The sequence below is a fragment of the Acipenser ruthenus genome, chromosome 25 (genome assembly GCF_902713425.1).
Source record: "Acipenser ruthenus chromosome 25, fAciRut3.2 maternal haplotype, whole genome shotgun sequence".
Lineage (NCBI taxonomy): Eukaryota > Metazoa > Chordata > Actinopteri > Acipenseriformes > Acipenseridae > Acipenser > Acipenser ruthenus.
Window position 1 is genome coordinate 26,798,028 of NC_081213.1, and position 14,596 is coordinate 26,812,623.

Below are 14,596 nucleotides of genomic sequence, written 5' to 3' on the forward strand. Positions count from 1 at the left end.
AAATAATTCGGTCAAAATTAAAATCCCGTTCTGCTTCAACAGAGGAGCTCCACTTGGTTCTTGTTAAAGTGGTGTTCTTGTTAAATTATATAATATAAAAGAATAATGATGAAAGGTGTCCTCTTCTGTGAAAACATCAGCAGTAGGATTTTGTTCTTTAAATTTGATCCATAGACATATCCCTTTTGAATGTTTGGTAGTTTTTCTTTTTTTCATAACACTTTTTCTTTGTTCTAAAGAATGCAGGTGGTTTAGAAAGCAGAATTTTTATGTTGTCATAAAGAACATACTTTTTAAAAAAATTTAATCGGTCCGGTTATTGGATTATTGAGTTATTCCTTAATCCGTGGTTGTCAATTTTTGGGCACAACAGCCTCCAGTGTATCTCCATAAATATTTTCAATAGACTTAAACTTCACTTGGTTACACACAAAAGGAACTAAATGAAAAGCGTTTTTTCTTTTTGTCAAGCTTTGCGTTATCCATACTGGAACTAGTGACACATCAAAACCCACCTGAGGCTACAACTATCTGATCACCAAACACTTTTTGGCGAGGATTACATTTACATTCTTGTCTGATTGTAAGTATGGAGAAAGTCTTTGGACCATAACAAAAGAGCATAAGAAAAGATTGGAATTACACAAATAAATGCATCATGTTCTAGCAAAAAAAATAAAAAAAATCTTTACCGCCACATTGCTTTGATTGACATTTAAAGCTAACAGTTTACCTTATTCATTACTTATGGGTGACTGCCCTTTATGAATATAAATATTTCAAGCTTTTTCTTCATTTGATGGCAGTTACAGAGATGTTAATGCTCTGCATGGGTACTTACTGGCTTGCTGGATGCTTTTCTTTACTGTGCATGCATAGATTTGAAGGATTAACTTCACCATGTACTAGTTTTATACCACTTCTGACTTTCACACTTTCATAGTCTTTTCTCTTTCTCTCTCACTTTCTCTTTTTAACTCTTTAAGGTACAAAAGCGACATATGTGTCGCTCAAAAACAATAAAGGATGCTCACTATTATTTTTGCAATGAGGTGCATGACACAGTGTTTAACATTTACTGACAGGTTAGATCTGGTCATCCAAATGGTCAGTTTCCTCCTTGTGATACTTGAGGCTCTCTCAAATGTATTTTAAGAAGAAACCGTTTGATCAACCTCTCAATTCCTTGTATCCCTTAAGGAGTTAAAGACAGATACTGTAACAAGTAGCAACTAAGAATATATATTTTTTTCTTGTCTGCAAAAAGAGAGAGGGAAAAAAAAATCTACTTATTGTAGCATTTATACCTAAACTCAATTTATGTTGAGCAGGTGCTTTTGATTTACGTGTGTGTAAATTACCAGAAGCTTTCGTCTCATCTTAGGTGTGACAAAATGTATCTAACAAATGGTTAAGGGGGGAGAGGGGGAAGCATGTTTATTCCTTTCCATGATCAAAGTAGGAATTGTATTATCTGAAAACTAAAGAAAAATCCCAGAAATGCAACACCTAATAAACGTGAGCCATAAAATGAGCGAAATGCTTGCGGTTTGCTCATTTTTCCCTCCCTTCTTAAGAGGTGTAACATTATGCTCAGCAAGGAAAAGCCATTCCGGTCTCAGCTTTAATACTGCTACAAGATTTCAAGTAAGAGAGGATAGGAGAAAGAATGATAATCCCATGTGAAAGGGGCTTGGTGCTGCAGAAACACAACCACCAATATCAGGTTTAGTGGCGAGTCGCTGTGCATAACTGGCACAGTTAGAATCGTAGCGTATAATGCAGCTTTTATAGAAGAATTAAACAGAAGGAACAGCAAGGTGGCGATGACAAACAAGTCAGATCAAAAAACACTGACAATGCTGTAATTCCAGTCAGGAGGTCAAACCCGCTCTAACCCAAAGAGGGAGATCTTTCTGATTAGAGGTATTCAATTAAATATATCGTCTGGAATCCATTTAAAATGCAACTGGGGGAGGTGGTTCGGGGGGATGGAACGAACAAACATTCACAGTCCCTGCGAAACAAAAATGTATTACCTTAAAGTTCATGTCAGCTACTTTTGATGTGCATGAAAACTATTTTGGCAAAAGTAGACATTTACATACCGTAGTATTTACCATATATCGTTTCTAATTGCTTCTTAAAAATAGCCTGCGTCTTAAATTCGAGTACAGTATAGTGATGTGTGTATTAAAATCTCCAACAAAGACTACCTGAGTACACAAACAGCAACGTGACTGACTGCCGAGAAAAGAGGAATAAAGACGTCACTGCCCGAATACACAAGCAGCAACGTGACTGACTGCTGAGAAAAGAGGAATCAAAACGTTACTGCCCGATTCTCGAATCATCCATGACACACAGGCAGCCATTTGCAAAAAAGCGTCATGAGCTTCCTGAGGAATTCAAAGAGAAGCTTTTACAATTTCAGCATTTCAACAAACAGTACCAGCTTGGACAGATCGGAAATGCTGATCCGACCCCCGTACTTTTTCAACATGCCAAGCAATACCACAGTTCACAAACTGGGAGAAAAACAGGTGTGAGTAATCACGGCTGGAAATGAGGAGCAGCACATAATTGCAATGCTCTGTGTGATAGCAGATGGACGCAAACTGCCTCCATATGCGTAATTGAGGTTGTATCTTTGTAAATGCATATTTATTTTATGTTTTATTTTTTCCTCAAATTGAGGATGGTAAATTTGGGCTAAGTCTTAAATTCGAGGGCGTCTTTAATTCGAAGGAATACGGTATATAATTCTTTCAAGTGCAGCTAATTACAAATCATTCTTTTCCGTTTGTTTGTTTTAGCTTTTGTTACAGCTGTAAAGTTGGACATGGTCAATGGCTTTGTCTTCATCAAGCATGTGTACCTGCTGCAATTACATGAGCTGCAAATTGGCATCAAACTGTACCTCAGGTGCAGGATTAAATCTAATCCGGTTTAAATTATTCCAGATAACGTTTACACTAGCAATTTAGGCGACCCTTAGACAGTCTAATGCTGCCATTAAAAAAGCCAGTATAAACGCACATTTAGACTATGAAGCGGATTAGCGTTTAAGTGGTTGTGTTGTCTGAGCATACGATTCGGGCTGCACGGAGGAACTAGGGCCCCACAGTTCCCTTAATCTGGCTTTAGGCAGCAGCAGTAGACCTTTAGTTTCTTAAAGCGAAGAATGGAAAGAATGTGCTGTCATTTGTATGTGTTGATACTACTATAACTATTCCTCTGTGTCATATAGTGTTTTTACAGTTCTAATTTACACTGCAACAGGCAAACAACATTGTGTGTTGCAATTAGTTCAGTAGCACTCAGTAGAGTTCTATTTGATTATATACAGAACTTTTAAATAAAGCATTTCAGTATGATCACATTTATGAATGAAAACATCCTGCTACAATACATAGAACACAGGATGCATCAACGTGTTGAGACTGTAATAAATATAGCTTCTTTTCAAACATTTTAAAACTTCAGCCATGTGATGCAGAAAATAGAGGCTCAGTAGTTAAAATAATTATTATTGTAGCATGTGCTGGTCCAGTGATCAGCTTGGTAGACAGTGGGTAATGTTTTTATTCCAATTCATGATGCTACAGTAGAAATCTCATGGTAGCTTCCTGAAAGCACCCTGTTCAGTGCACAGTGGTATTTGATGTTTCTTCCATACCACTGATCAGTGTTTGTCAGTGTTTGCTTACTGACCACTCAATACAAATCCACAGTAATAAAAGACTAACGGACATGAACAGCAAGCGCAACAACTATAATTTGGCAAGGAGGGCACTTAAAAAAAAAAAAAAAAAAAAAAAATCTCAGCTAAAGCAACCAGATGACAAGGATAATGAACTTTAATTGACCAGCAACTGAAGGAAAACTTGCCATCCAAGAAAAGAAACTCCTACATGTATAAAACTATGCAATTGAAAATTGGACAGGTGTTTCACTTCCAAATTCAGTTCTGTTTAACTGGCAACTATTCACTGCCAACAAACACAGGAAAACAAGCGTGAGAAAAAGTGCTTTACTGTTCAGTGTTGTTAGAAAAACCACAGGCTAAAACTGTGCACATTCATGTTTTAATAAATGTCTACAGAACATGATAAGAGTATACAAGACAGCAGTAAACAGCCTGGTAGGTAATGGAAATCCTCATATTCAGTTTATATCAGAGACTGCGTGCATGCATTTTATTTATGTTTATTAATAAACACAGAAAGAAATAACATTTACTCATTAAAAATATACATTTTACCCTTTGCCTTTGAACATGTTGTTTTCCTGCAGCATGATTTCACTTGTATACACTACAAACTAAACAAAAAGTTAAAAACAGCAAATGAAGTCTGCATGTCAGCATTAAATTAAGATGCAGAATGCTGTTGATGCTCAATAGAAACTGCATGGCCTCTCTGCAGGAGCTGCAATTTTATCATGGTTCCTACGAATGTACAACATGTAAGGATAGGATTGAGTTACGGCATCCAATTTCTTATGAACGCTTTACTAAATTAAAAATGAGCAGAATATAATAAAGCATGCATCTCTTAAAGGGATGTTTTTATTTATTTTTTTAAAACATTTACAAATGTTATAATGTCATACATATGTGAAATATTCAGTTAACATCTTGCCTGCAAGAACCATAGGTTTAACTTATAAATTCTTTAATCTTTCATGTCTTAATGATACTACTGTAGCGAGGTGATAACAACAGAATATACAATCTAAAACAAACAGGTACACTATTGTTGATGGCAACACTATAGATGATGTCAATAGGCTAATACAGAATTAATACAAAATACATATTTTTTTATTATTATTCTATTAGCGATATTAAACTTTTCTGCATCCATCTGAAAGTTTTTTCCCCCCAAAGCAGCTTACTGCATACTGTATTATTTTTTCTATAAATAATGGCCGCCATATGCCTCTAATAAGAAGCTGAGTTGCATATGTCTTAGTTTGGACCTCTCTAAATCTGACAAATTTACAACCCTGAGCACATGTTCCAATCATGGCCTGCTGACACCTGAACACTTATCATTCTAAACCATGACAGCCTGTCCAATCCACAGATTGAAACATAGCATTCCGCTCTGGAGTTTATATCTGAGGGCCGATTGTACTTTTCAAACAACCCTAACATTCAGCTTGCGCCAGACTACGCATGTCGGATAGTTCCTAGCTCGTTTCGGGCATTCAGACTAGTTTCCTGTTCCAAGCCAAAGCTATTTGAATGGATAAGATAAATACTGTCTGGCACAAGTGTAAAGGGGAGTCTGGGATTTTTTCATTAGAGACTCTGAACTGTTTCCAGTTAAAGATGAGTGCTAAAGACAAACGATGTGTATAGCATACGTGTTTTCATACATGTTGTATTATAAAATGAAGCAGGGTTTATTAACATTTTGCAGGATGCTCCTTGTGACTAATAGACATTTACATATTTATAACACTGAAATTGTAACAAGTTCAGCTAATATTGTAAGAACACTTGCTGTCCAGAGAACATGAGAAAGCAAGCATACGAAGATAAATTACTAGGGTTCATTCAAGTGTATCTTTTGGGCCACACACTATTCCATAATCTCCACACCTTTAAATGTGTTAACAGTCCAATGCGGGATCTCTTATCTTCCTCCCATTTGAAGCAGCTGTGTTTTAGGTTAAGACTTCACGTTTCTGACTTGGACGCCAACATATGGGCTAAGCCCCGCTTCAGCCTGTGTTCATGAAACGCATTATTCATGCCAGAAAAGTCACCTGCTTCCTATATGCCTCTGGACAAACTTAAACCCTTTCCTTCCTATTATCTTCCCCCAAAAGGGTCTCCTGTACTGCGAGACACCAGGGTTTTCAAGGCTGCTTGTTTCGATCAAAGGTGTTAAGAATTAAACTGGTACAAAGACGTGAATAAGCAACAGCTGCTATTTGAAGTCATGGTCATTTTCCCCAAACTTGAACATACTGTCCAGGTTTTAAGCATCAAGTCTACTTATTAACGAAATTGTGCATTTATAAAAGCAGCTATTTGGAGGAACTGGCACAACCCGCAACCGCTACACCTGGTAACTATGAAAGGTAAGGCAACATACAGACGGAGGTGCTTCTTATTCATCATAGGCATTAACAACAAGCTGGGTACAAAATGCGGCTTTGAACTTGTAGATTACAGTGATAATGATCCCCATAAAAGATAATGATCCCCATGATTAAAAGGTGAGTGATGTTGTTAAATTCACTACAGACGGCTTAAAGCATGTAGTGTTTTAGGCTACAAGAAGGATACAATTAAGACTCTGGCAGCCAGTCGCAGGCTTCACCATATAAATGATGTTCCCTTTGGCAAAACTACCAATTATTTAAGATCCTACAATAGAAACCATTTTATTAAACAAAAATACATATTTTGGAATGTTTGGTCATGGGTAACTGAAGTAACTGAAACCTATAACAGCATAATTACTGATGGTGTTCCCAATACAGTCTAACTTATAAAGAGGTTTGATTGCTCTTGGAAACCATGAATTAAACAAAGGCCTGATTAACATGGGAACCGCAACTCTCAGCAATTAAGTGCTCTACTAAATTTTCCCTCAAGTGCTTCAGGTCACGATTTTTATCAAATGACAACTAAAATACTTAACATTTTTAAGAATGATTAATGTAAAGAAATGTGGCTTCCTGAATCATAAGTTAGTGACTCATGCGCTCAAATGTACGGCATTAAACAGTATTACAGTATGCGCCTCATGGATGATTCTTTAAGACTATAGGCTGGAGTCTCAAAGCTATTTACTGCAAAACATCATCAGCACAATTTTTTTCATATGGTAAAAACAAACAAAAATAAAGTTACCAAATCAGAAACAACTGGGCTATTTCATTTAGCGGCATGTAAGTATTCTGAAGGGGTTTCTTTTTTGTTTTAGAATTGTGTTTTTTTTGTTTTGTTTTTTTTCTTCCTTTCGCCTATCAGACAAACAAAATGCTAATTACAATTTGGAGTAAATAGCTTTGAGAATGCTTGTGAACTCTGTATACAGGCTGGTACAGCTTGTGTTGTGCAGCCTTATCTAAAGTACTCATGCCTAGAGTAAGAGGTATTTTCCTGTATTTATAAAAGCATTCTGTTCTATTACCCTGTTCATTTGGCTCCATGAAAGACAACGCATCTGCAGTAAGGTTTAAGTCCCACTTTCACTGAAAATAAACAAAGAACATTTTTATCTACACAAATGACAGGTGTACCGTACAGTTGGTCTTACAACATCATTCATAAAAGTGTGAATCAATCAGTCCTTTAATCTCTGCTGACATGACGAAATCTGTGAAAAATGTATGTCTTGCTTAAACGTCTACGCCTCTCTGTGAACCTGACAGAAAAAGAGGCATAGCCCACTCAGGTATAATTACAGATTTTTCCTTTAAATTCAAAGACATCAAACAGATGTCACTTTAGTGCCATGCACTGCAATCATTCATTCTCCTGAAGTCTATTATTTCGAACAAGTGGAAGTCTTGACGGCTCTTTTTGGTTATTTTGTTCTCTTCCAAAACATAAAGATCACAGGCATGGAAGTTTCTCAGACACAAGACACATATTGCAAGAATTTCATGGGCACAGGGTTCGCAAGAACACCAGCATGTGTGAACGGTGGTTATTTTCCAGCGTCTGTCGATTGCGCTGTTGTCTGGAACACGGTTAAACGCATGGGGGCAAGTTGATTGAAAGCATCTGTTTCAAGCAGGATGAAGGATTCACCGCCTCTCAAGGCATCACTTTTATGAAATTCCCCGTGACAACAAAAGAATAAAAGAATGCTTAAATCCAACATACGGTTTAGAAGGATAAGATTACTAGAAGAATAAAACAAATCTTAGGATACGGGGGGGGGGGGGGGGGGGGCAAAAAATAAAGTTCCAGCTCAATCCCCCCTTTCCACAGGCATTTTATGGCCTCATGCTTCTGTGGGTTACCTTTCCAGATGAGGCAAAATGTCATAATGTTGAGATTTATTAGGCTCTGAAGCTCTTTTGAACCTAACAATTTCAATGTTTGGTTTTCCAAAAGGGAGTGGTATGTACAGAAAATGAGATCTTGACCAAATTGCCCCTTTAAATAGGAAGTCATTTGGTTTCTGGTGAGCCCAAAATCCTAGCAACCACAGTGCACATAGAAAAACAAATATTGATAATGTTTTCTTAATAAAACATGTTCATAAATACATATACCAAAAGCAAATAGAATGCATTCATTTTTTTGAATTAATAAAGAAAACACAGCATTTTGTTTATGTTGTAATTAATGCAGACAGTAAACAGCAATTAGTTAATTTAAAATACTCTACAGGCACATGTTGGGAAAAGGAGAAATGTGGTCAGTCCCCTTAGTTTTTCATTTAATGCTCAGGCTGTTGCTATGATCTGTACTTGATGTAAAAAAAGCCGTAATTACAACCTTTTCCACTGCATTTTACAAATGATTCATCACATAATTCAGGGATTAAATAAAAGACACCTGGTCATAATAAATGACAGTAATGCTCACACTGTTTTTTTGTATCTGTACAGATTCTTTATTGCATTATCTGTTTTACTGAAATAATAAGCTACTTGTTGCCTCCACTGAAGACATTTTGCCCCAACTTGCCTCTCAACAACTTTCAGTCTATATAGCTATGATTAATCTCATATCCTGTGAGAATTTAACCCCCCCAAAAAATTTTCAGACATTGTCTCAACACACTATATCCACAGCTGAAAGATTAATGCAGTATATCCTTGTGTGTCTGACATTCTTCATTAACTTGACATACTTTTTTAAAATAGTATGCAAAACGGTGTTATGGGGCTTACACTAGTTTAAGGGTTATTGTTTGTGTGCAATGTTCTTTCTGCAAATGATTTATGGGGGAAACATACAATTCGTCTTACACGTGATTTAAAATGCATGTAATAACCCAAAACGATCATAAAAAAAATGAGGGTCCTCAAATTCTTGAACCCAAAAATATACACGACACAGCTTTCAACACCACCTCTGAAGGAACAATCCAGACTAAGTCATGCGATATGGAAGGTTTCTAGATCTTGAGCAGGCACAATGATCAAGGCAGTTAGACAGTTTCCTTATTTTCCTAAGGCAAGCAGTTGCCATCTGTTTGAAGTGAATACAGCTATGGAAGCTACTTGCCTTTGAACAGAAGCTGCACGTATTGGCTTTCAAGATATTAAATATTAAACACTTTGAAACCATGCTGTCTGGTTACCGATGTCAGAGAAATGGTAAATGCATACTGATAGAAATGATAGGTTTGTAGGCATACTTGTATTTATTATGTATAAAAGTCATACATCTACTGATAACACACACTTATTTTGCAAGAGGGAATTAGTTTATTTATAGCTGTATTTTTTAAGGCATTTGATGGTGCTACTTAATCATTGAGAATACCTCAGTACAACGATACACTATCTTTCTACAATGCTTTTCTTTTAAATATATGTTCTGCTGAACAAGCACTTCAGAAGTAATGGGGGTGTCAGTGAATTTAAGACTACAGACTTTGTACAATCTACAGTTTAGATGAAAAAATGCATTACACAAGCTTAAAATCCCAATGACTATTTAACAGCACACTCGCTCAATACTATAAATGACACTGTTCACACTTTCGTTCTACATGTATCTCCGATTTAAGCACTTTACGTTTAAAAGAGACTTACACGGCTCTGTGAAGTTTTGTTAAATCAGTTCTACACCGTTCCACTATATATATATATATTTAGAATGCATGCTTGGGGATAGCTAGGATCACTTTTCCTCTCTGGGTAGAACTGTAAATCGAGGGGTGAAGCTCCACACCTGACATGTTGAGCCACTGTAATTTAGAGCCTGCATGTGCACATGGGAAGCAGGAAGTTTGGAAAACCAATCATGGCAATGGGCCCTTCCTACTCTCTGTAGCATATTTACTTTATGATTAATGACTTGGAACACCTGTAAAACTTTTCTGAAAGCAACACTGACTGAAGATTTGAGTTTATCTTAAAACTGACCTGTATAAACTATTTAAACACAGCTCCCCATTCCCCAGTTTGTTATCCATGCTGTCCTACTTTAAGAAAATATATTTAAGGTCAAGCCTACAATTACTTATTTAGTGTTTGTTAACTCCTTCTAGGCTAAGTCTATGTGCTTGGTTCACACATGTTTAAAACGCTGAAGTCTGCAAGAATGTTTATAAACTCTGAATTGAACCAAGATCGAGATGCTTTGACGAATCCCGAATATCCAGATGTATCTAAATAACATGCAGCTTCAGGATTTAACCTTTTAACTCCTGGTACTGATGAAAGTGGTTAATATTCTGTACACCCTCTTCACAGATGTTGCAATGGAAGTTTGTGAGGGGTCAGAATGGGAATGCTTGTGAATTAGAGCCTTGCATCTTTATCTCAATCTGAAAGGCAGTGGGTGTCTGAATGAATTAGCTATACGTTGGACTGAACAGTTGACTGTATACACTGGACTGAACAGTTCATGACCTTCATAATTAGCCTATAGAGCGTAGCCAGGTTTCTTGAAGTTCCAGGTCCTACGGTAATAAAAACACATCAATAATATACAACATGTTTTGCTTTTGGACTTGAAAGCTGCCAATGTATTTTCTGACATTACAGCACTTTGCAACTGACCAATGAGAGGATTCCAGGTAAGGATGAATGACATGGTCTTCTACAATGAGCAAACATACGTGATATGGAAAAAGTAGCAGGCTACTCAAGGCTTAAGTAAAAAGCAGGAAGGAAATCATTAAATTAAATTAAAAAAGCGCTGCTATGAAATCACAGGAAACGACAATAAGTAGAGCAGGCAGGCAGCAGATTTTTTTGAAGATCAAACAAGCGGTTGTATTATTTAAATAAGGTATCATCAAGGTCAGCTCAGCGGCTAGGTACACCATTGCATTAGCCTGCCGACCCACTGCCATTAAGAGCACACAAATGCACATCCTGAGCAATTCAGCATAGGACCTGACCTCACTCATATATGCAGAGAACTCAGAAATCATGTTCACTTTGTGCATGTTTCTTTACACAACATAATAAAATAAAATAAAACAAAGCTTGCTATTGATCTCCAGTAGGCATTGGCAGGCAGTTAATTAAACCATAGCATAGCAAGTCATAACAACTCGCGCTGTGACTTGCACTTGGGTACACTGGCTTCATAATGAGCAGAGAGGATATTATAGAAAAACATACGGCATCAATTATCATAACATGATTACGTTCTGATTGGTAGAGAGCCTTGACACATTTGAGCGCTGTTGTACCCCACCCCAGTTCACAGGAGGGTTTCTTAGCCTGATCTCAGCACTCCTGTCAGGCTCCCAACTCTCCCCAGCAACACTGCCTGCCCCAGGGTCTGCTCTGGTCCTCCTAGCTGACTTTTCCTGCATCCAGCTGCTCCTTTTCCTGCATGGAACAGCTTGGGGCTGACCTGACTGCTGCACGAAAGACCTATCTGCCTACCTGGACTGTCCTGGGCCCACCTGGCATTTGACATGGATTAAACTCTTTTGACGGCAAGACGAAAGCTTCTAATGCCAGGTAAGGCTTGCCCAGCCATGGTCCAGTGGGGAGATTATGTTCTCAATTTAGGAATGGACTGAGTCCTTTATAGTATATAGTACATATAATGCTTTGTGGGTTTTTTTTTTTTTTTTTTTGGCTCAGTGGGTGTTTTACTTGCATTATAATAAGCTGACCCATCACACTGTTAGTTTGCTTCTGTGCCTCAAACACGGGACGTGAAGGATCGATCACCTCAACTAATGGGGCCAGCACCATGCCTCCCTGGGGGAAGGAAAGGCCATCGAATGTCACACTCTAGCCATCCAACTTCACACCCTTCAACTGATCAATCGCTGCCTTACCAGCAGTAGGTGTTGACAGCTGAAGGATCTGAGCAGGTCAGTTACTGTATAGTAAACAGAGCTGGCAAGGGAGAGTTCAGATGAATAGTATTATAAGAGGAACAATATCCATTATTAATACACACTAGATCCTGCATACTAAACAGGCTGGCAGCTGAAGGAAGCCACTTTACAAACTGGTAGGTAATATGGGTATTTGGGAAAGGTTTTGAAAAATGATACATCCTAAGTTTTGTTTGGTGGTTTATTATATGCTTACTGATTGTTTCATCTGTCCCTATTATTTTAATGTATTTATTTTGTACTTAAATTACAGCAATATTTATTAATGTAATGTTCTTGCATATGTATAAAATATATTTTGTGTTTGTAATAATTATGGACTATACAATGTGATAGTAAAATAAAAAGTTTTACTAATGTCTCATAACACTGAAGAAAAAGGCTGATGGAATGTTTGTTATCCTAGATAGATCGATAGATAAATAGATAGATAGATAGATAGATAGATAGATAGATAGATAGATAGATAGATAGATAGATAGATAGATATACCTACATATCTATATATAATCAGTAGGTTTGGAGAGGTAATTAAGCCACAAAGAGAGAGCCAAGCCCAGGCTGCTCCATAGAGCTTTGCCAGGCTTCAGCTTTGTAAATCCTCCGAAACCTTCCAGTGTGGGTCACAAAAAAGGTCAGTCTCAGCATGGCGCTGGTAATACCAAATTACTGGATAAAGTGACTCTACGGGTGCTAATACTTACTGTATTAATGCACACGACTACTTCATTTGTGGCATGCTCCCATATTTGCTTGCAATTAGAAAAAAATATAATATTAAACACAGCTAAAGGTTGCCTTTAAACAAATCAGCATGGCTCTAATAGACAGTGCTTCTCCAAATGCCACAGTACATTAATTGAAAGATCTGGCTTTAATCACTGAAGGGTGCCTTGATAAAAAAAAAAAAGAGGACCAATTAGCGTATGCGGTCAGAGAGGATTTTGTAGCAATTATTTATTACAGTATAAGGATACAGAAGGTTATTCTAGTAAGAATTATTTAATTGCAGGGACTACTTTCCAGAATATGTGATTGACCTTTTTTTTTTTTTACTATTCATTTTAATTGTACCCTTGTATTCCTACAATATGTATTTATGTTTTATTCAATACAACCTCTTTTAGGATAAGATACAACATTTTTTATCTAAACGCAAACACTGGATGCATTTTGCTCTTGTGAGAACAGGCTTCCCTGAGCATGTGTCAGGCAAATGAAAATAAATGCTGGAGTAAACCCCCAAAAGAAAAACTAAATCAGTTACGAAGCATCCTTGCCATAAATCTTGGGAGCGCTATTGCGGTTTACTTTGGCCAAATGCAGTGGAGCTTGAAGACTTCCGAGACTTAAACAATGTATCCGTGCTTTGTCACTGTCATTTTTTCCTTTGTGCAAGGAGAGTCTTGGGTGAGAGTGCTTTAGTCATGGCTCTACAGCATGTCAAGGTCACAAACCAAGTCCTCCGGACTAGGTTACAAAGGAATGGCAAGGAACAGTTCAGGACTAACAACAACATTTGTGTTTAAACTGTGAAAAAAAAAAGAAACATTCTTCACAGAGCCATGAACCCTGGATTCTAGCATTACCACCGCCGGTCATGGAGGCACTGCAGCCAACACACAACATTATTTTTGCTCCAACTGGCCAATGTGGTCTTTCGAGGACTTCCATGCTTGGATATATTTATAATTACAGTTTATTTGTCGTTATCGTTTGAGGTCTCCATCTGACAAATTTCATTTAGTGGTTATGTGGTTGCAGCCCCACACAATTAAAGATTGCATGTGAACAGATCAAATACATTGTATTTGCAATGACCCTGCCCTTGCATCCATTTAAGGTTAATGTTTGCAAGGTGCCTGGGACTTACCTTTTTCTGAAGGACGTTAATCTTTCTCTCCTTCACTTCCAGCATGTCCTTCATATCCCTGATCTCCCCGGCCAGAGTGCATTTTTCTTCAGTGAGGTCCTGCAGTTGTTTTGTCTTTTTGTTGAGAAACGATTCCTTTTCTTCTAACCGCATTCGTAAAGCATCGACCTGAAAAAAATAAAAAGCAAGCTTAACGTTTCAATAGAACATGACATGATATTGTAACAATACAAAAATCCCCAGTTATTTTGACATGTGAATTATTGCATTTACAAATTGTAAATTTTGGCCTTCTGTGTACTTTCATTACAAAGCAGACTTTATTGACTGACCAGTTTGCTGGTATCCTCTGCTGTTATTACTATTATATTGAAGAAGCACATGAACAATTCTATAATTAAGGTCATTATATTTTCTACAGTTAATGTCACTATAGTTCACTTAATTGTTTTCAGAAGATTTAAAATATTGAACTGAACCGATGCTTTTAGTGCACAGCCATGTGCTATCAATTGAGATGCATTCCTTGCATTCTGTTTTTATGTATTTCTGGGCTGTCTTGCTAAAGCTATCAGTTATACCAGATTCTGTTATCAGCAAATGACAGCCTTTACAAATTAAATGTTATTATAGGAGCCAATTAAATCACTGCCTACGTTTTGTTGCCGGTAAAACAATTTAGATACTTTACAATGACTGA

General features: G+C 37.2%; 1 protein-coding gene across 14 annotated transcripts in view; it reads right to left on the minus strand.

The window, feature by feature from the left end:
* LOC117412450 (ERC protein 2) overlaps positions 1 to 14,596 on the minus strand; it is a 256,504-nt gene that overhangs the window by 176,631 nt on the left and 65,277 nt on the right. For all 14 annotated transcript variants that reach the window (XM_058999907.1, XM_058999908.1, XM_058999903.1 and 11 more), the window contains one exon: positions 13,897 to 14,064. In XM_058999907.1, coding sequence (XP_058855890.1) covers positions 13,897 to 14,064 — 168 coding nt within the window. The remainder of the gene's footprint in view (positions 1 to 13,896; positions 14,065 to 14,596) is intronic.